Raw genomic sequence first — 22,543 nt, 5'->3', positions numbered from 1 at the left:
GGGGGTTACCTTCGTCAGCCACTAAACTGCCAGTCTTGACCCAGCCCCACGAAGGGGTAGCCGATTGACACACACGGGCCAATGTGTGCCGCCTGTCTTAGGAGAGGTCCGAGCCAAAGGGATGTGTTGAGAGCAGCGTGCTCTCTCAATCCCCAGGATCTCATTCCCCTCCATCACAGGTCGCGCCGCACAGCAAACACGGCGGGCCTAAAGAAGGCCGCAGAGAAAAAAAGAATGTGGAAAAGAAGGCTTGATGGGGAGCTGAGGACAGAAAAGAGGCGGTAAAAAGAAGAACAAAGAATAGCGAAAGGGACAGTGGGTCACGTTTAGTTTGGGCCTCACTCACGACCTGTTCGGCATGGGAAGCCCTATCAGGGGCATCAGTACAAAACCACCACTTATTCAGCCCTAACAGCTACGATGGCTATGTAGGCTGTCAATTAAGACCTGGGACCAGAGCACCAAACCCCAAGAAGCACTGATGCCCCCGCCGACATAGCTCGCTCGATCACTGGCCACTAAGCCTCCTGACCACGACAAGGTAGTGACCCTCCCGGGAGTGGGTCAGGAGAACACCAGCCTGACCCCCTCCAGGTTTCGGGAGGAGCCATCACCATTGATGACTACGAGCTTGAAGCTATCCATCAATTCACTTACCTTGGGTCCACTATCACTGACAACCTCTCCCTTGACACCGAGATCGACAAGAGGATCGGGAAGGCAGCCACAACGCTAGCCCGCCTCACACAAAGAGTGTGGACAAATCCCAAGCTGACCCCCGAAGACAAGGATGACTGTATACAATGCCTGCGTCCTCAGCACCTTGCTGCATGGCAGTGAGGCGTGGACCACACGTTCGTCAGGAGAAAAGGCTCAATACCTTCCACCTAAGAAGCCTACGGCGCATACTCGGCATCTCCTGGCAAGACAAGGTGACAAACACCGAAGTCCTGACTCGCGCTGGCCTCCCGACCATGTATACCATGTTGAGACAGTGTCGGCTGCACTGGCTGGGCCACGTTCGCCGCATGGAAGATGGTCGCATCCCAAAAGACATCCTTTATGGAGAGCTCACCACGGGGCAGAGAAGCATCGGCCGCCCACAGCTAAGATACAAAAACGTTTGCAAACGTGACATGAAGGCACTTGAGATCAACACTGAGTCCTGGGAGGACCTTGCAGATGACTGCAACAGATGGAGAAGCACTCTCAAGAATCAGCTATGGATTGGTGAGGACAAACTGTCAGCTGCTGCAGCAGAAAAGCGAGCTCGCAGAAAAGGGACAACAGCTGACAGACTATCTTCAGCTTACACATGTGACCGCTGCGACAGAGACTGTCATTCTCACATCAGTCTCTACAGTCACAGGCGACGCTGCTTGGTCCAAGCAGACAGCCCAATTAGACATTAGGTCGGATATACTCTATCCATGGTCAGCCATGACAGAAGGAGGCCTACTACCTACTTTTGTCATTGTTGGGACAGTGATTTACTAACATGTCTGCATGAGCTGTGATTTGTTTTTATAAACTTATAGCCTGTTTTAATTTCTTCTACAGGTATAATCTGACAATAGGCATGCTACTTCTTGCTGTATCTTGTTTCTTTTCTTTATGGATGTTATTATGTAGAGGTGGAAATACTTTTTTTGCACAAAAATCATTATCTGGACTTTACATGCCTGAACAGTTATCTACAATCACCCTGATTGGGTAAAGGAGCCCAGAAGCAAAATCAACACTCATTTTTCTTCACAAAAACGTTTACTTTCTTTCTGTATCACCCATAGTTTTTGTGCTAGAATTTTTTTGTGAATTATTATCCCCAAATCCTCAAAATCCCCTGGCAAGGGGAGAGCACTTTTTTTTTTTTTTTTTTTTTTTTTTTTTTTACAAAATTCTCTGGCACTGAACTGGTTAAGCTTTACTTTTGGTAAATTTACAGAATTTGCAACTGAAGATTTGGATTTCCACAAAGCAGAGGCGAGTGCTTTCCTAAAACAATGGTATCAGACCAACACAAATGACAGTGACACTAAATCTGATGTCTATTAACCCCTTCACTGCTAGTACATTTTGCTATAGCCTTTGCTGAGAAAATGTTCAGAAAAACAAGAAAAACATGCCAATGATTTTAACTTGCTTATATTTCAAAAAGTACTGAAGATAAGTGCATAAAAAGATATATCAAATGAAAGGAAAATGAACCAAGATTTTGTAATACTTACATGTTCAAATAATGAGTCAATCTGACAAAAAAATTCCATAAAATGCATTAATACAAAAAATTGGGACTGTCATTCCATCATGTAGGTGCTACAATATCAACCAGGTTATCAACCAGTCTTTCTTCTGACTGTTGTGATCAACCACACACACTGTCAAGGCTGAGCAACAGTGTCCAGGTCCATAAGACTCCAACACAGTCCACACAAAGAATGAAAAGGGTGTACTCACCCAGCATCTATCGCAAGTAAAAACGCTGTGTGTGGTACTTGAAGAAACAGTCTTCAAGACACAGTGCTGGTTTGCTGGGGCAATCTGGGCAGTAGAACCTCACATCCTTTCTTTGCCCTTTCTTCCAGCAGACTCTGCACCTCCTTTGTAGCCAGGACTTCTGTAGGTGGGATGACATCAATGAAGTGTTGTCCACACAAGACAAACAGCGTAGTTGTCTTTAGCAGTGTCTTGGTCTTGGTCACCAAAAATCATGGCACTAATTACATCCTTCTGGAAGTCCAGGAATGTACTGCTGTTGCCTGCTTTTTTGTAGAGGGTGTGTGCATTCAGCATGGCAATTTGTAGAAAATGCACACACAGCTATTTGTACCACTTCAAGGTTTTCCTTGAGGCATCGTAGAGCTGCAGCTGTTGGTCATGATGGTCCATGGCACCCATGTTTTTGTTGTAATCCAGAATTGCTGGAGGCTTGTTTACTGCCCTTTGGTCTTGCTGCTGCTGGTCTTCAGCTGTAGGTTTGTGGCAAGTTGTCAACTCCAGATGGTCCAGGACGAACATCATGATCATCACCATGCTGCATACGTGAAACACATTGCATAAAAGACTAAGTTTGTTGGGTTTTTGGAGTTTTTATTTTATTTATTTATTTTACACATAAAAAGATCATGAAATGGTACCACTTTATTTCCGATTGTTTTCAGAAGCTGAAATAGAAACACACACACACCTACCCCACCCCCCACCACACACACACTGAAACTGGTTCATGGTATGCCACACCCACTTCATTCTCTTTCTCATACAAAACAAAATAACAACACACACACACACACGTTGCATTTACAAAGTAATTTAGGCATACAATTCTGTATATCCTTCTCTGATTTCAGTTTTATAAACATCCCGCCCACCCCCCTTTCCCCACTCTCTCTCTCTCTCTCTCACACACACAAAACAACAACAACACTGAACAGCAACAATAAAAACAAACCAATACACACTCGGAAACGAATACACAGAAAGCTCTTGGTGAGTGACAAAGCCTGTAATCAGCAATGAGCCAGCCAGCAAGCCACGCTTCCTTGGGCTATGATGGTCACACACAGTACACACGTGACTCTCACACACTGATCAGTGACTGATGAAGCTACTTACCACAGCTAACACATTCAAAACACACACAATGCAGTCATATTCATTGTTACAACAAACAGAAAGCAAATAATAAACTGATAAACCTCGTAGACACCCACCTGCATCTTGTATCAGCTGAGCTTGTCTGTCTTCAGTTTCATCAAGCCACCTCCCACCACCCTCCATGTCAAAATCAGCGTCTTCAGCATCAACTTCACGCAGTTCTATCTCATTCAGTCCACAATCTTCATCTCTACTGTTTGCATCACGAAAGATTTCTTTCAATCTTAGTGCAAGTGTTGGGGATTGTCTGTGTTCAGCCATGGCTTTGCAAACACAACTTGAGCTTCGTACAAACTTGCAAAACTTTCGCCATAAATACGACAATCCAATGAATAATTTTAGCTTATGGAACTCAGGAGATAAAGAGCTCTCAGGGGCGCTAATTTAATGGTTAGCAGACTGCATTTTTGACTCACTTGTGTAAACAAAGTGAGTATGTTTTAACCCGGTGTTCGGTTGTCTGTGTGTGTGCGTGTGTGTGTGTGTGTCTGTGTGTCCGTGGTAAACTTTAACATTGCCATTTTCTCTGCAAATACTTTGTCAGTTGACACCACATTAGGCATAAAAATAGGAAAAATTCAGTTCTTTCCAGTCATCTTGTTTAAAACAATATTGCACCTCTGGGATGGGCACACACACACAAAAAAGAAAAAGAAAAAAAAAAGCCAAATTATATGCAAACTGCATATTTATATATTTTTTATTCTCTAAACTTGGCACTTTGATCTGATATTCTGACACAACAACAAGAGCAGTCATTATTATCATTTTTTTGTTAAAACAGGAACTTATTTTGCAAACGTTTTGGTGCAGATAGTAAAAAAGGGAAATTAATCTGTAGGGGACTTCATTTGCTTTCAACTGATCTTTCTCATCTTAAACATTACATTTTGAAATTATACTCAATACATAAAAAGCTTGTGTGTTTCACTCTCAGAGTACAGGGCTTTCACTATGTTCATTCGCCCAAGTGGTCTTTTTCGGAAAATACTAAAATCAATACTACGAGAGGACTTTATAGATCTATTGGCTGAGCCCTGAAGGTCATGGGCAAAAATCAATTGCGTACACATATTTATAGATTTTCAAAGCGCATGCTCATATTCCTCGCGAATGTGATCGAATGACGCCATTTTGTTTCAAGTTGTTGACATGCCCGTTCAATCCTATATTCAATCGACAATGCACGATAACATGTGATGGAAAGTTGGAGAAGGAGACCGATAAATATTTATTCAGATAAAGATTTGTGAACACCTCATCACTTACTGGATTATGCCCCAAACTGCCATAAAAATATCCATAGAATCAGTCGGAATTCACAGTTAAAAATAATAAACCATGAGAGTTAATACCCTTGAACTGATGAAACACAAAAATTTCCAGTCTTGACTTTTCTCAAAATTAAGTCCTCTTCACTTCATACGATGTTTAGAAGTACTTGTACTTGGCTCTACATGTTATTAGTTTAACAAAATACTCAATTTTCATATCAACTTTAAAACTATAAAACTAGAATGAACATAGAAGAGAATTTGAATCGACCGTGTCGTACATTCCCGGCGGGTGTAACTAAATTTGTACGTCTATCTAGATCCAGAGAAAACGGCTAAAGGTTGCAGTGTGATTGCAGTGATAGCCACGTCTCCTTTACCGCAGACCTAAAAAGAATTTTTAATTGCCCTTAAAAATATTTTGAATGTCCAAGATACAACAGAATAATATGATTTAAACAGCGTTCTTACTGCGAATACTGCAATCGATTTATCGCCCTTTAAAAAAGCATGTTTAAATATTAAATTTTCGAACGTCAGATCAGGAGTCACGATAGTGTAGTGGGTAAAACAGTTTCTTCTGACCCGAACACGCAGGGTTTGAATCTGCCGTCAGGATTTTTTTTTTTTTTCTTTTTTTAACCAAAGACTTTGTAATAACAATTACAGAACACATTTTAACGATTAGATTTTCTTTTAAGTGTATCACAAGTGAGTCTTGAAGGCCTTGCCTATCTTGTTATTAATACTCTCGATCCTGTCTAAATCGTTTCCTTGATTAAAAACCCCCTGAAAGTGTTTGAACCAATCACCTAACTCAATGTTATCAGATAAACTCTGTTTTGTGCTTATGCCACTTAACTTTTTTAATTCATTCCAGAATTCTGCTGATTTATTTGCATTAGCTGCCAACGACTCGGCTGTATTACTTCGAAATTCCTGTTTTTTCTTTCTAAGTAAGTATTTATATTCCTTTTTACTTTTGACATATTCTAATCTGTCAGTTTCAAGCCTGTTTTTCCTTAAACTAGTTAAAGTTTTTAACTTCCCTTTACATTTAATTGTTGCATCTCTACATTCCTCGTCAAACCAGGCACATTTTTTCTTTCTGGATGGTACATAACATTTTTACACCATACATTGTGCAGCACTTTTCAGACACCTGTTTGAAACAGAAAAACATTTTTTTACCACAACAATTACACCTCCAGAACATCTCCCTTGTCTTGAAAGTTTCTTTGCTTTTGATGAATAGACAAGAAATTCTTTAAACATATCCTGGTTGATTTCATGGTCCATAAATGTTTCTGTCAAACAAACAAAATCTTGCTTATTAATAAAATCAATAAATTCATTACCGGCTAATGTGGATTCTAATCCATTCACATTGTAGTTAAGAATGTTAATTGCTAATCCAAACTTTTGATTGTCATTCTGTAGACACTGAATGTGGTAACACTCTCAAGGCAACTTGGTCCTGTTACTGCCCAGCCGATTTCCTATTTCTCACAGCTGGTTGCCACTGCTCCTCCTCTAGGTGAAGACTCTCCCTGCAGACTGCCATCTCTGCTGCAAGCACTGTCTGTCCCCACACTCCTGAACGCATCCTTGATGCTCGTCTGGCTCACACTGCATTGCTGGTTTGTCCGGGAGCGTAAAGTACGGCCTCCTTGCGGATCCCTGTTTCTGTTTGTTGTCGATCCTCTGGTTCAGGAACGTGACTGATGGGAAGCCTGACTCATAGCAGAATCTGGGTCCTCTTCATCTACTGGCATCATATGCTCCTGTCGATGATCAGCTGCATCCTCTAAAACTTCTTGCAATTCCCAAGGTTGCTGTTCACTGAGGTAGACCAGTCCCTCTTGCCGTTGCTGCTGGTCTGTTTGTTGTTGCTGCTGTGGCTGTTTTTGTTTGATTTCTTCTTGTTGCTTCATTTCCTGCAGTTGTTCTTCTTGTTCTTGCTGTCGTGGGTGCAGGCTTTCTTGTGGCCGTTCAACTCTTGCTGTTGTCCCATCAATTGCTGTTCTTGTTCTTCCTGTTTGGACTTTCCTTTCTACAGACTTTCTTGCTCCTGTCCCTGCTGTGGCCTCTTTTGTTGAAGTTGATTTCGCTTTACTGATTGACTCTATTGCTGATTTTGCTGGAGCTGATTCGTTTCCTCATGGAGGTGCTCCCGTTGTATATGCTGATGCTTTTCCTGGCATTGCTTGTGCTGATGCTGTTGTCTCTCCTGCTGTCCTTCTTGCTGTGTTTTCAAAGCTTCTTTGTGTCCCGGTTGATCGTGTTGTTGCTGGTGGTACTTTTGTTCCACCCTCTGCTGCTGGTCAATTTGCTGATGATTTGGCGATCAACAAGGTGTGGGCAAAGCACAGAATTCATGAGAAGTCCCCACAGGGCTGCTGGACAGTGGGGAAAAGCCTACTCTGAAAGGAGGAGGTATGTCATGACCTGCCAGATTTTGCCGGTTCAATAATGGGGGCCAGTGGAGGGAGTCCAACAGTAGAGGCTGTTCCACTGTCTGACGTTGCTGATCTGGGGACGCATATGGAAGTCGTTCCACAAAAAGCTGTTGCGGATCGGGGAGGACATTTTGAAAATATTCAGTTGCTTGTCATTGGCCAGGGTGAATGTATGAAAAACGTTCTGTCACTTGATGTTGATCAGGGGGGCCACGGTCTGTCCCCTGCTGACGAAAATTGGGACCATTCCCACTTGATGACCACTGCGGGTTATAATTCTCAGGGGTGGGTGTGAAGTGGTATGGTAAGCCATCCACGAACAGTCTTCCGTTTCTGAAAACTGGCTTTCTACCTTCTTCCTTCAGTTGCTGGCACTGCTCCCTTTGGTGAATGGTAAGGTCTGTGGCCACTCTGATATCTTCATTCCTCAGGCATGCCCCGAGTTCTTTGTCTTTAAGGATATGCAATTTGTTGTCCATATGACTAAAACAAACAATCAAAGGATTTTTCTGGTTTCTCCCACCTGGTCTTCCGATGCGGTACGAATATTGTATATCCCTGGTCGTCCACCATTTGTCTGACAAGAAGTTGTTCAACACTGCAACAATTTCCTCAGTGTCACTCACCTTTTTCCAAACAGCCAACTCATGTATGCCAAAAAATTTCAGATTCTTTTCTCTTGTGACAGCATCTAGCTTTTCCAGTCTATCTTCTATTTCACTGAGTTTGTCATGAATAAATACACTGTCTTGCTGTAACACATAGAATGAAACTGCTGATGTGAAACGGGCGAGAGTTCATTCAGCGCAGTCTGTGCTTGTCATACTGTGTTGAGAGTAGGAGAAAGAGAGAGTAGTGTTTATGTGTGTGTGGAATAAGGTGGTGTTTTGGGGGTTTTTTTTACCCATTAGTTTTGAAAATGGCCCACTGATTTTGTCATGAATCAGTCACATGACCCATTGTGTCCTGAACCAAACCTGAACCCTGTACATAAACTAGATTCCCTGCTCTGCAATGCAATATTTTATAGAAAGAGGGAATCCCCTGTTCTGCAAAGCTTCATGTCATGGATAGACCAAATCCCCTGTTCTGCAATGCATTATGTTATAAACACATACACACACACACCAAATCCCCTGTTCTGCAATGCATTATGTTATAAACACATACACACACACCAAATCCCCTGTTCTGCAATGCATTATGTTATAAACACATACACACACACCAAATCCCCTGCTCTGCAATGCATTATGTTATATATAGACCATGTCCACTGTTCTGCAGTGAATTATGTTATAAATACATATACCAAGTCCCTGTTCTCCAATGCATTATATCATATTTATAACCTGTAAAATGTAGGAAGTAAATTTAGTAATGCAATTATCTTTTTCCTTCTTCTCCAGGGTCCTTTTTATCTATCCATATCTATAAGAAATATGGAGTGCCTGTGTGTGCATACTTGTGTTTGACAATGTGTGTATATATGTGAATGTGTGTATGTGCCCACATATGAGTGTTTGTGAGAGAGAGAGAGAGAGAGAGAGAGAGAGAGAGAGAGAGAAAGAGAGAGAGAGAGAGTGTGTGTGTGTGTCTGTCTGTGTTGATAGTATGCCTGTGTGACACACACGCACACACACAATCATGGAACAGACAGACAGAAATTACCACTCTGTTGTCATCTTTTGCACTTACACTAGGTTACAGCTGACGAAAGAAATTTTCATTACACATGAGCATAAAACAAGACAACTGACTTCAATGTTTACCCAAGTTGAACCAACTTCAAGCACATAATTCACAATTAACCTGTTCAGCGCCAGAGAATTTTGTATTAAAGAATTTAAAAGTGCTCTGCCCTTGCTGGGAAATTTTGAGGATTCAGAGGTAATACATTTTTAAAAAATTCTAGCACAAAAATGTTTAGAGATGTGAACAAAAGTGAATGTTTTTTGTGAAGGAAAATTAATGTGGATTCTAAATCTGGGCTCCCCCCCCCCCTTTTTTTTTATCCAGACAACTAGACTGGCACTTCAGAGTGAGGAAAATAATTTTCATGCATTTAACTAGTCTATTTCCACCTCTACAGAATGACACCCCAAAAGAAAACAAACAAAATACAGCTGGAAATAGCATGCTTATTGTCAAACTATACCTGTAAAAGAAAAGAAAATGGCTCTTAAGTTTACAATAACAATCACAGCACTTATGGTCATGTACGTGAAAAATTGTCCTGGCAACAACGTATGTGGGATCAGTCAAGATAAAAGAAAGTCAAACATGTTCTCAGAGTGAGCTGTCAAGCTTTTCTTACATCTAAGAGCATCCCCCTTTAGAGGAGAGAGCACTTTGATCATATTCCCTTCCTCCTGCTTGTAACTGATCTGACACAGTGTCTGCTGACCTGTGCATCCTGTTTATCTCCTCATAAAATAAATTGGTTAACTGATCAGTGACAAAAAGCATGAAAAAGTAAAAAGCCATGATTCCTGTCTATCTCCTGTCAACCCCGGATTTCAAGAAAATCATGAATGATTGGCTGATACAATTCCTGGCAGTTGATCACTGTGATTAATCATGAACACCGACAGCTGGGCCACACCCACTCACCCTGCCCCCTGTCTGGCATTCAACATCTTGTCTTGCACCACTCCCCTTCTTCTAAAATTGTTTGAAAGAACCCCACCTTCACATGGTCGGAAATGATGTCTGATTGGATAGATTGATGAAAGAAGTGGGATATTGTCAGTTTTGTTACTGTCATTGTCATTGTTAATAAAGTCAATCATCAACTACAATGTTGAACCGGAAGTATATACTGGAAGTGGTGAACTAAGGGAGAGAACCTTAAGACATAGCAACTGATGATGGCAGTTGTAAACGATGTGTTCGAGCAACATGGTGTTGTAGTCTAGTGTCAGTAGTTGACCAAGCCATAGTAGCAATTTGATTTATAATGAATAGTTCATAGGACATCACAGTCCACCAGATATTCAGTCATCACCTTTGAATTCAAACGAATCATAAACACAAAACAAGACAGATCCATCTCTCATCATTACACTCATACTTATTGATAATCATCAGCACAGCTCACAAAGTTGTGTAAATCCACTGACTGAGACCACTGTCTTCATTTGACAAAGTGTCCAACTTATATATTATTTCTTTTCAAGAGGCTCTTGGACTGGCCCAAAATGAAGTGAACATATACTGAAGCCACTCGTTTTACACCAAGTCTTCCACAAGACAACACAGACTGAAACTGTAAAAAGTATTCTTGCGTTTCGACACAACCTGATGAGGAAAATAGGGTCAGTTTCTCGGAAGACCTCTCGTCTAAATTGTCACTGTGGTCGTCTGGTGATCAACGTGGTGACCACCCGTCCACATCGTCGTTGCGGTCGGTTGGTGGTCAACATGGCGACCACCCGTCCACATCGTCATTGCGGTCAGCTGGTGGTCAGCATGGCGACCACCCGTCCACATCGTCATTGCGGTCAGCTGGTGGTCAGCGTGGCGACCACCAATCAACATTGCCATTGCGGTCAGCTGGTGGTCAATGTGGCGACCACCAACCAACATCGTCATTGCGGTCGTCTGGTGGTCAACGTGGTGACCACCCGTCCATATCGTCGTTTCGGTCATCTGGCGGTCAACGTGTCGACCACCTGTCCACACTGTCATTGCGGTCGGCTGGTGGTCAACGTAGCGACCACCAATTAACATCGTCATTGCGGTCGTCTGATGGTCAACGTGGCGACCACCTGCCAACACCGTCATTGCGGTCGGCTGGCAGTCAACATGTTGACCATCAGTCAACATCGTCAACTGGTGGTAGGCATGGCAACAATTCATCATCATCGTCGGAGCAGTCAGCTGGAGGTAGACGCGACGACCTTCCATCAACATCATCAGTGCAGGCAGCTGGTGGTCAGCGTGGCAACCATATCCTAACATATTAACTGTTTAGTTTGTAAGCAAAAGCTAATGACCTTTTGAATGTAAATGAAAATGTGATTTATGGTGAAAACAAATAAGAAAAATATTAAATGTGAAATTTCTTTCATGCAATGGAATTGCAGATCCATTGCTTCTAATCTAGATTATTTACATGAATATCTTGGTCAAAATAACCATCAAGTTTTACTTTTACAGTCCTTAAATGTAACTAAAGGTAAATTACCTTCTTTAAAAGGATACTATTTTCCTCCTTTGTATCACACAGACCGTTCTGAAAGGGTTACCACGGCACTGTATGTCCAGTGTGGTCTTAATTATGAGTTCATTGCCTCCCCTGTCCCTGAAGGTATTTTGGATGTTTCAGCCACAGGTGTCAAGATTAAGATAAATGATTTAGTCATAAATTTCCTTTCTGTTTATTTTAAAAATGATCCTTCTGATTCAAACTCAAACTGGCTTTTGAATTTAGTAAAAGAAAATGAACAATGGGTTGTCGGTGGAGACTTTAACGCCCATGCTCCCTTTTGGGAAAAAAAATTGTCAGTCGATCACTACTTCTCATCTCGTTGAAAATCTAGTAGAGTCCTCTCTATAGTATATCTTTTAAATGATGGCAGTATAACAAGAATTCCTGATGTATCAAGACCCAAGGCTACATCAGACTTAGCAACAGTTAGTACCTGGGTTGTAGAAGATGATGCACTAGGCAGTGATCATTTACCAATTATTCTTAAACTTCATAAAAAAATCTAAATCTAACAATGTAAGTAATGATACAATTCCAAAGTTCTACTACGAACAGGCTGATTGGGGAAAATATCAATCCTTTCTTTCAAGCCAAAACTTAGATAAAATTGAGGATTTAGACGTTGATATATTTTATGAAAAATTTACTAAAACAATAACTGAAGCAGCTGAATTATCAGTTCCAAAAAGAACACCCGCCAGAAAAGGAAAGCGTAGTGGTAATATTTGGTGGAATCAAGCGTGTGCACAGGCTGTTGAACTTAAAAAGAAGACTTTTAAACAATGGTTAAAGGATAGTAAGGAGTTAAAAAATGATAAGAACACAGAGATTGACAAGCAAAGACTAAAGGACAGGGTGGAGCAATCCCATGAAGAAATGAGGAAAGCCAAAAATCATTGCAACAGAGTTGTTGCTCAAGTCAAAAGACAATATTGGTCTAATTATTGTATTCAAGAAGTTTCAGATTACAAAGATACAAAGAAGGTATGGAAGAAAATTAAGAATATGAAAAATGGGGTATCTTTTCAAGAATATCCTATAAAAGTTAATGGGAAATGTTTCCCTACCTCTTTAGAAAAAGCAGAAACTTTTGCAGATATGTTTGCCAAAACATGCAATGATGATGGATTAACACCCGAACAGCTGGCTATCAGAATTAATAGTGAATCAAATGAGCAATATAAGGAACCAGCTCCTAATAATGACATATTTATAAATACTCCACTCACTTCTAAAGAAGTTGAAGATGCAACTGCATCATTTGGAAATAAAAAAGTAGCCGTAGGTTATGATGGTATTTCGTACACCATGATCAGTCATCTTCCTAAAGAATTGTGCAAGCTTCTTCATACACTTTATGCGAAATGTTGGGAAATGGGTAAAACACCTTGTATATGGAAAAAAGCTATCATTACTCCCATACTTAAATCAGCTAAACCACGATCAGACACATCGAGTTATAGACCCATATCCCTAACATCGCACGTCAGAAAAATCTTGGAGAAAATTATATTGAAAAGGCTAACATATTATTGTGATAAAAATAGAATTATTCCGATTGCACAGGCCAGATTCAGAAAGGGCAGATCTACTTTAGATCACCTAGTAAAACTAACAACAAACATAAAACAACAGTTTTCGAAGAGAAAGAGTGTTTTGGCCACGTTCTTTGATGTACAAAAAGCTTATGACCGCATTTGGCATGCCAGACTACTGTTTAAGCTACAGAACATTGGGTTAAGTGGCAATGTATACAGATATATATATAAAATCTCTTTTGACAGAAAGAAGCATCATCACTAAAGTTGGGCAATCATTGTCGTCTTCAAGATCAATTAACACGGGTATTCTGCAAGGTTCTATAATTTCCCCACTTCTGTTCAACATAATGTTATACGATTTGCCAAAATATTTGTCTAAATCTATAAATCTCGCTCAATACGCTGATGATAGCAGTTTGGATGAACATAACTTTGTGAAAGAAAACAGGCCTGCATTACATCAATCACATTAACAATTTATATCAATCAGAACTTGATAAATTAAACAATTATATGAAAGATAATGGATTACAGTTTTCAACTGAAAAGACACACATGATACTTTTTAATAATGGTGCAGCCCCCCCCAAAATTACCAACTTTTCATCTTGATGGAAGAGAACTCTTCTACAAATCTGAGGTCAAATTCCTTGGTGTTTATTTTACTCCAAAGCTAAATTGGAAGAAACATTTAGAAAACATGAGATCAAAAGCAATGCAAAGCTTAAATTTTCTTAAAATCGTCAGTAAACAGCCTTGGGGTCAAGATTCAAAGACACTTACTCATCTCGCTACGGCACTGGTAAGATCTAGATTGATGTATGGACAGGAGGTATTTTTCTCTGCTCCGAATGCTTTCCTTAAAAAATGCAAAGCTTAGATAGCAAAGCCATAAAGTTGGCCCTAGGTGTTCCGTTTCATACGAACACATTACAGTCATATAGAGCTGCAGGAATACTGCCTCTTAATGAATTAAGAAAGCTAGCATTGGCAAAATATGTAATTAGAGCAACTGCTACAGAAAATTCTGTCAAAACTGAGATTAATATACGATCTGACAAACTTTTTTCGAAACAAGCAAAAAAGAACAGAAATCTAGAAACTATTTCTACATACGTGTCAGATACTATTAATCAATCAAATGTTGATCCACAAAATGTTGCTCCGATTATGAGCACTTCACCAGTTCCATCATGGGAATTAACGGGAGCAGCTTTTGACATTCAATATTGTGACATTAAGAAAGATGAAAATCCCAATATACTAGCTTCTCGAGTCAAAACACACTTGTCTGAAACATACCCCGACCAGTTAAAAATATATACAGACAGTTCTGTTCTAGAAAATCAGTTTGCTGGTTCTGGACATGCAATTCCTGCTTTGAAAATTGAAAAAGTCATAACATATTGGAAAGGGCTTCTCAATTTTTACAGCCGAATTAATTGCCATCCTTATGGCATTAACATATCTAAAATTGAAAAGTCATAACATATTGGAAAGGGCTTCTCAATTTTTACAGCTGAATTAATTGCCATCCTTATGGCATTAACATATCTAATTGATCTGCCCCTAAACTTGATTAATGTTTTATTTTGTGTCGATTCAAAATCAGATCTGCAGTCTATCAAATCAGGTTGTACGAACATTAATTATAACATCATTTGTTTCACTGTATTCAAATGAGAGGAACTAATATTGGAATATGCTGGATTCCCTCACACTGTGGGCTTTTCTCTAATGAACGTGCAGATCATCTTGCAAAGCTTGGAGCTAAAAACGCTTTAAATGCAATTGAACTTCCTCATCGTTTATCATCATCTGAAATGTGTAATATTGGTGAAAGAAATATGCAAAATTCCTTTCTGTCTTTAGAAGTTAACACTTCTGCCTTATTAAATGCTAAAAGAACTGGCAGGGCTGTTAAGAGCATGGCATTTAGGTTATTACTAAATGCCCCATACACAAAACATTGTGAAAATATTGAATGTATTTGCAAAGGACGTTCTAAATTTTAATGGTGGAGCACCTTTCAACCCGCTGTTTAGTAATGAAACCTTTTTTGCCTCCAGAAATTACAGAACATGTGTTACCAGTTTCAAATGTTAATATTTTTTGGAAAAAGTTATATATTTCAAACTGTTCTTTATTAAAGTTAGCTAGTTATGTGTTAAATAGTTCAGTTGGTTGTTTATTGTAGGTCCCCACATGAACCTCTTTTCCAAAAATAATCTACAGAAGTAGTGCATACAATATTTGATTTTTTTTTTTCCTAATCCCGCTTCCCCCGTCCCGCCTCTCACACACACCCTTCCAATATTATGTTTTTTTTCTTTCTCCAATCGCTGACACTCATCCTCTCCATTTTAGATTTTGTATTCTATCTTTTCCACATTCTGTTCTCTCTATGTGTCTGTCTGTCTATCTCTCTCTCTCTTCCTTTCTTAGTCCCATCCCCCTTGTGTAAACAAAGTGAGTCTATGTTATAACACAGAGTTCAGTTGTCTATGTGTGTGTGTGTGTGTGTGTGTGTGTGTGTGTGTGTCTGTGCACCCATGGTAAACTTTAACATTGCCATTTTCTCTGGAAATACTTTGTCAATACCAAATTTGGCTTAAGAGTTGTAGGAAAAAAAAAATCTTCACAGTCAAACCAATAAGAGTTTGTAAGCCTCCCGAATTAAGCCATGTTTCCCATATCATTAACGGTTTATTTCGTCGAGTCCATTTCCAGGATTCTGAAAACACTATATTAGGCCTACCGCATCCTAGTTGCAGTAGCGTTGGCAATGCTTTGTGAGTGGACGGCATGACCTCAATTTTCTCATTCACAATTAAATAGAAAGAAATACAAATTCTGGACAGAACACATGAAGTGACACAGACTACATCATCAACGTGTTTACTGCATATGAACCTTTTAAAGTAGATACTCAATTAACTAGAATGAACATGAAAGTGAAATTGAATCGACCGTGTCGTACTTTCCCTGTGGGTGTAACTAAACTTGTACATGGATCTATCTAGATCCAGAGAAAAGCAGCTAAATGTTGCAGTGTGATTGCGGGGATAGCCACGTCTCCTTTACCGCAGACTTAAAGAAAATTCTTAATTGCCCTTAAAGAATTTTTAAATGCCCAAGATACACCAAAATAATAGGATTTAATCAGCGTTATCACTTCGAATACCGCAATCGATTTATCGCCCTTAAAACAGCATGCTTAAATGTTAATTTTTGAACATCATTCATGGATCCACAATAGTGCAGTAAGACAATTTCTTCCGACCCAAAAATGCTGGGTTCAAATCTGCGCTCAGGCCTTTATTTTTTCTTTTCTTTTTTTTTTTTTTAGCCTGAAGCTTTATAATAACAAATACAGAACTGTCACGGACGACATAATGGTTCCGCTGTTTTTTTCTTTTCTTTTACGTTTATGGAGGGGGTTCAAATCCATCTCATGCCCTCTTTCTTCTATCATGTCAAGCGAAGTTGGCGGAGGCTGGTGGGTCGCTGGATTATTTTTAGAGGCGGGTGCGTTTCTCATGCGCGTGCATGATGTTTTCCATCATGTGTATTCCCCTTGGTGGTTGGGCGTTCGAGCGTAGAGAGAGATCGTGTTGTTGTGTCATGTTTTCTATGTTTTATAAGTGTTTCGTGCAACTGAATGAAAAAAGAATATATAGGAAACTGAGTGAGCAGAGTGAGCGGAGCTCTAGTACTTCAAATGCTCCTCGCCGGTTTGTCCCTATCTTCACTCGAAGGGAGTCAGTCCTTGGAGAAGGACGGTGGTGGAACCAGCGCTTAGCGGCTGATGTTCATTTTTTTTCCTTCTGTAAACGACTTTATGTCCGCCAGATGGAACTGTTCTTCATTTCTGTGTTTCGATGTTAGCACCCGTTTCGTTCGTTTACAGAACACTGTGCGGTGGCCAGTGGGTGGCTTTTGTCTTTGTCCCGTCAGTGTTTCTCCAGTTAACAGCATCGAGGTCTGGGGTTCTGCCTGGCACGCATCTTGAGGTGTTGTGCCTCCATTCCAGTTGTGGGGCAACGTCACGTCGCTCTAGGTAGGAGCTTGTGTTCCAGACCTGTTTATGTATTGTTTTTCTCCGTCGTGGTTCATTGTTACGTTTGTATTTTCTGTCTCCTATTTGTTGTGACCTTTCTCTTGTCATGGTTTATTATTGTGAAAGTTATGTGCCTGTAAAGGGGCGATGAGTTGTCACATGTTGCTAAAATGTTATAAATAATGGAAATGTAAGGAATAAATATTGAAATTTTAGAATTGGGGAGGAGCTACATTTTTGACATGTCTGCCCAAGTGGGAGTTTTTCAATGGAAGGGGGGTAATTTTAGATATCTTGTTTTTCACATGCTCAAGGCAATTTTTTTGGATATTTTTGTTAAGGTTTAAGGAGCTTGTCCAACTAGAGGCCACGAGTTAACATCGGGAGTAAATTCATGCTTGTAGAAAACAGTACTGTTGTATATGGTAAATGATTTGTTTTTATGACGTGAAATACTGGAAAGAAAGGGAGATAATTGTTAGTCTATTTTTACGGCGTCAAGGCGGCGAAGCGTGTGGAAAAGATGCCAGCAACCATTGATAATGTCATTCACTTTCCTTAAGAAAAAAAACAAAAACAACTATAAACGTATGTTTTCCATAATATTTGTAAAATTTGATATCTCTCGAAATAATTATTCTTCAATGGTTTTGGGCTGCCAATGCGTCTTCCGATGCGCTCCTCGCCGGGTGCTGGTAGTTTTGTCGATGTTTTATTTGTAACATGGTGGTTCCAGACCACCCGCCTCTCGGAGCTGGCGACGGATCCACTGACGTTTCCATACTGGGGGCCTGTCTTCAATCCGCCAGCGTCAGCAACACTCCTGTGTTCATGTGTTTGATATTAATAATTTTTTTTTTTTTATCATGAAAAACAAAAGAAAGACCATCCTGTGCTTCTAGTGATGGTGGTTTGACATCTCACTTACCAGTGCCCTTGTGGTACAATGTGTCAAGACTAAAGCTGTGGTTCTGCTGCCGTTTATTTTTTTGTTTTTGTTTTTGGGTGGTGGTGGTGGTTTTTTTTTTTTTGCTTTTTGTGTGTGTGTGTGTTTGTATGCTCTTGATATTTTTTTTATATTTACATACGTCTATAGACAAATACACACAATCATTAAATGCATTACATAATTTCATTTCTGCGTGGGCTTGTGTTGTGGCGTCTGTAGTGGGGTATCTTGGGGCGGGTGCACGGCCGCGTTAGCACGCGTGACAAGAACACATTTTAACGATTATATTTATTTAATCTTTTTTTTTTTCAAGTGTATCACAAGTGAGCCTTGAAGGCCTTGCCTCTCTTGTTTTATATATTTTCCACAAAAATGTAACAGAACATCAGATTGTCTACATACATGCACCAATGATCACTTGATGCACAATTTCTTTTAAAGGTATTATGTGCCTCTGTTTCTATGAGGGTGAATTGAAAGTGCACCTTTCTCTTCTCAATTGATGTATTTGAAAGAGTATCAGTACACACATATATATATATAATTAGTAGTGTGGGCGCCTAACTGTAACGTGTCTGCCGAGGAAGCATGAGAATCTGAGGACACTGGATTAAATCCCACACTCGCAAGAATTTTCTTCCCCTCCACAAGACCTTGAGTGATGGTCTGGACACTAGTCACTTTCTACTTTGACATTATGATAGACTGAGGTCCTGTGTGCAGCATGTACTTAGAACATGTAAAAGAAGCCATGGAAACAAAAGGGTTGTTACTGCAAAATTCTGTAGAAAAATCCACTTTGAATTTGATAGCAAAACAAATACACAAGTGCACAGACAGAAAAAAATGATGCTGCTGCACTGTGGCAACACCCTCTCTCCAATTCAGTTATTTTGACTGCTTGAGCCCTTTCCTTCTCTGGCCCCACACTTTCTCTTTTATAGGTAAACCACCACTCTGAAGCTCTGTTGTAATGAACAAGTTTCCACATCTTTTCAGTGAACACACATGTCCACACATACAGTTACACTCACATTCTTGCCATTTTTGTACAAAATAATTATAATGAATCAATCAATGATCAGACTTTAAAATCCCAACCTACCTGACTTTGGATGTCGGAGTTTGCTGAAAGACAGTGTGTTCTCTTCATTGCTGTCATTCTCAAACACTTTTTCTGTAAAATGAAAATCAGTATCTGCATCAATAAGTACTTGCATAAACAACAAACTGATCTTGTCCATGCACTGATTTATTACAGTTTACACTCTCAAAGATACATAGTTCTAGAAGACTGAGGGGACCTAAGCACTATGTGCAGTCACACTCTGTGTGTGTGTATGTTGTGTGTATGTGTGTGTGCACACCTACTCTGAATGTGTGTGTGCATGTGTGTGTGTCAATGAGTCACTGGATGCCATTCCAACTTTGGAGGATACCCAGAAAGCTATCCGTCTGCTATCCAGTGGCAAAGCCCCTGGCTCAGACTCCATCCCAGCTGAGGTCTACAAAGAAGGTGGTATGGCGCTGACTGAGAAGCTTCATCAGCTGTTCCAGCTCATCTGGTAGCATGAGGCAGTTCCACAGGACTTCAAAGACACTTCCATCATACATCTGTATAAGTGCAAAGGAAATCGTCAGGCCTGTGACAACCATCGTGGAATATCCCTGTTGTCCGTCGCAGGCAAGACTGGCCAGAGTGCTACTCAACCGTGTCATAGCGCACCTTGAGTAAGGTATCCTACCAGAGAGCCAGTGTGCCTTCCGGACTATCGACATGGTGTTTGCTGCCAGGCAGCTCCAGAAGAAGTGTCAAGAACAGAACGCCGACCTTTACTCCACCTATGTTGATCTGACCAAGGCCTTCGATACTGTTAGCAGAGATGGCCTTTGGAGAATCATGGCGAAGTACAGATGTACCAGAAAGTTCATCACCATCATACGGCAACTACACAATGGGATGCTGGTCGAGTCCAAGACAACGGAGAGACTTCAGAACCATTCCCTGTCTCCAATGGAGTCAAGCAAGGGTGTGTTCTTGCCCCCACCCTGTTCCGTCTCATGTTTTCAGCCATGCTGACAGATGCCTTCAGAGACGCTGACGTAGGCATTGGCATCAGGTACCGCACAGATGGCTCACTCCTCAACCTCAGGAGGCTTCAAACAAAAACCAAGGTGAGGACAGACACCGTCAACGACTTCCTGTTTGCTGATGACTGCACTCTCAATGCTGCCTCCGAAGCTGACATGCAACACAAGTTCTCTGCTGCCTGTGACAACTTTGGCCTCACAATCAGCACAAAGAAGACTGAGGTGATGCACCAGCCAGCTCCAGGAAAGCCTTACGTTGAACCAAACATCTTCATCAACGGGCAACGACTGAACGCGGTGGACAAGTTCACATACCTGGGCAGTACACTCTCTCGCACAGTTGTCATCGACGACGAGGTGAATGCCAGACTCGCCAAGGCCAGCGCTGCCTTCGGCAGACTCCATAAGAACGTTTGGAACAGGAGAGGCATCACCCTGGAGACGAAGCCGAAGTATACAAGGCCATAGTTCTCACCACACTGCTCTATGGATGTGAATCATCGATGGTCTACAAACGCCACGCCAAAAAGCTGAACCACTTCCACACCACCAGCTTCAGAAAACTTCTTGGCATAAAGTGGCAAGAGAAGATCCCTGACACAGAGGTGCTCACTCGTGCAAACTTGCCCAGCATCTACACCATCTTGATGTAGGCCCAGCTGCGCTGGGCAGTCCATGTAGTTCGCATGCCAGACCACTGGCTCCCAAGAAACTGATGTATGGTGAACTCCAACATGGCAAGCGCTCCCATGGAGGCCAAAAGAAGCGCTTCAAAGACACTCTGAAAGGTTCTCTGAAGGCCTTCAACATCAGCCACGACATGCGGGAGCTGAATGCAACGGACAGACCAAAGTGGCATTCAGCTGTCCACAAAGGCACCAAATCCTGTGAGCCCAACAGAATTGCTGCAGCAGAGCAATGCAGACAGGCCAGGAAAAGCAGTGTCAGAAAGTCCCCGACAGCTGCCACCATCCCCTGTCCACACTGCATCAGAACCTTCTGGGAGCGGATTGGCCTGACCAGTCATCTGCGCACCCACAGAGCCCAACCCACCCACCCCCCGGATGACTAGATGGTCCTCATCGATCCCGAAGGATGAACCACACGTGTGTGTGTGTGTGTGTGTGTGTGTGTGTGTGTGTGTGTGTGTGTGTGTGCAGCTACTCTGAATGTGTGTATGCATGTATGTGTGTGTGTGTGTGGAGTGATTGCCTAGAGAATCTGAGTACACTGATTCGAATCCCGGCAGAGTTGCCAGTATTTTCTCCCCCTCTACTAGACCTTGAGCAGTGGTCTGGACGCTGGTCATTCGGATGAGACGATAAACCAAGGTCCCGTGTGCAGCATGCACTTAATGCACAAGAACCCATGGCAACAAAAGGGTTGACCCTGGCAAAATTCTGTAGAAAAATCCATTTTGATAGGAAAACATAAAAAAACAACAACTGCAGGCTGGAAAAAATACAACCAAAAAAGGGTGACACTCTCAGTGTAGCAACACACTCTCCCATGGAAGAGCAGCCCAAATTTTGCAAAGAAATCCGTTGTGACAAAAAAGAGTAATACAATACGATACAATACAATGTGTGTGTGTGTGTGTGTGTGTGTGCGTGTGCACAGCTACTCTGAACGCGCGCGCGCGCGTGTGTGTACACGCGCGCGAGCGTGTGTGTGATATTTCATCACCACTATAACATATATATAATCCATGTATGTCAAATCATGGGCTTATAATTATGAGTGAGAATAAGCGCTGCAGAGTTCGGCTGTCAAACACGAAACATCTGTTCCAAACAACTTTACAAATACAACCGTGTCACGTTGGTACACTGGGACTCACCCTCTGTGATCATAATCCACTGAGATTGAGGATTGTGCTGCCTCGCAGGTTTCGTGGAACTTTTGCTCGCTTGTCGTGAAGATCTTGGCATTCTGGTGACTGTTAACGCAGACAATAGTAACCCACTGTGTTTGCAGAACTTTTCCTCCGTTTGGCGCGAAATGTCAGATTCTCATTTGGCTCAAGGAATATATTTTAACCGCAACTGCAACGAAACAATTCCTAACGCGACCAAACCGCCGCTGTTAGGTGTGTGTCATATCAGATAAGTAAATTACCGAAGTTTTGGGGTACCAATATATGACTAATACATATGTGGAATTTGCTCTGAGGCCCAGCTTTTTTCTGTTCTTAATAAATGATTTGATAAATAGAACATCTGGATCAGTTAATTACTAATTTAGTCTTCTTGTCTGTCAGTTTGTTTATCGTAGTTGCCTAATCACTAACAATGACCGT

At 41.2% G+C, this 22,543-nt stretch overlaps 1 protein-coding gene across 5 annotated transcripts in view; it reads right to left on the bottom strand.

Moving 5' to 3' along the window:
* Positions 1-22,244, bottom strand: part of LOC143275604 (ribonuclease H2 subunit B-like) — a 112,295-nt gene extending 90,051 nt beyond the window's left edge. For 2 of the 5 annotated variants that reach the window (XM_076579832.1, XM_076579831.1), the window contains exons 1-2: positions 22,085-22,244; positions 19,259-19,330 (exon numbers count right to left, since the gene is read on the bottom strand). In XM_076579832.1, the coding sequence (XP_076435947.1) occupies positions 19,259-19,330; positions 22,085-22,175 (163 nt within the window). In that variant the 5' untranslated portion in view covers positions 22,176-22,244. Of the gene's footprint in view, positions 1-2,457; positions 3,035-3,713; positions 3,974-19,258; positions 19,331-22,084 lie in introns of those variants that run through there. The other 3 variants (XM_076579830.1, XM_076579833.1, XM_076579834.1) reach the window with 2 other exon arrangements.
* Positions 22,245-22,543: the final 299 nt, after the last annotated feature.

This window comes from Babylonia areolata, chromosome 30 (assembly GCF_041734735.1).
Source record: "Babylonia areolata isolate BAREFJ2019XMU chromosome 30, ASM4173473v1, whole genome shotgun sequence".
NCBI classification, from domain to species: Eukaryota; Metazoa; Mollusca; class Gastropoda; order Neogastropoda; family Buccinidae; genus Babylonia; species Babylonia areolata.
This window is presented reverse-complemented; position numbering and strand designations above follow the sequence as displayed.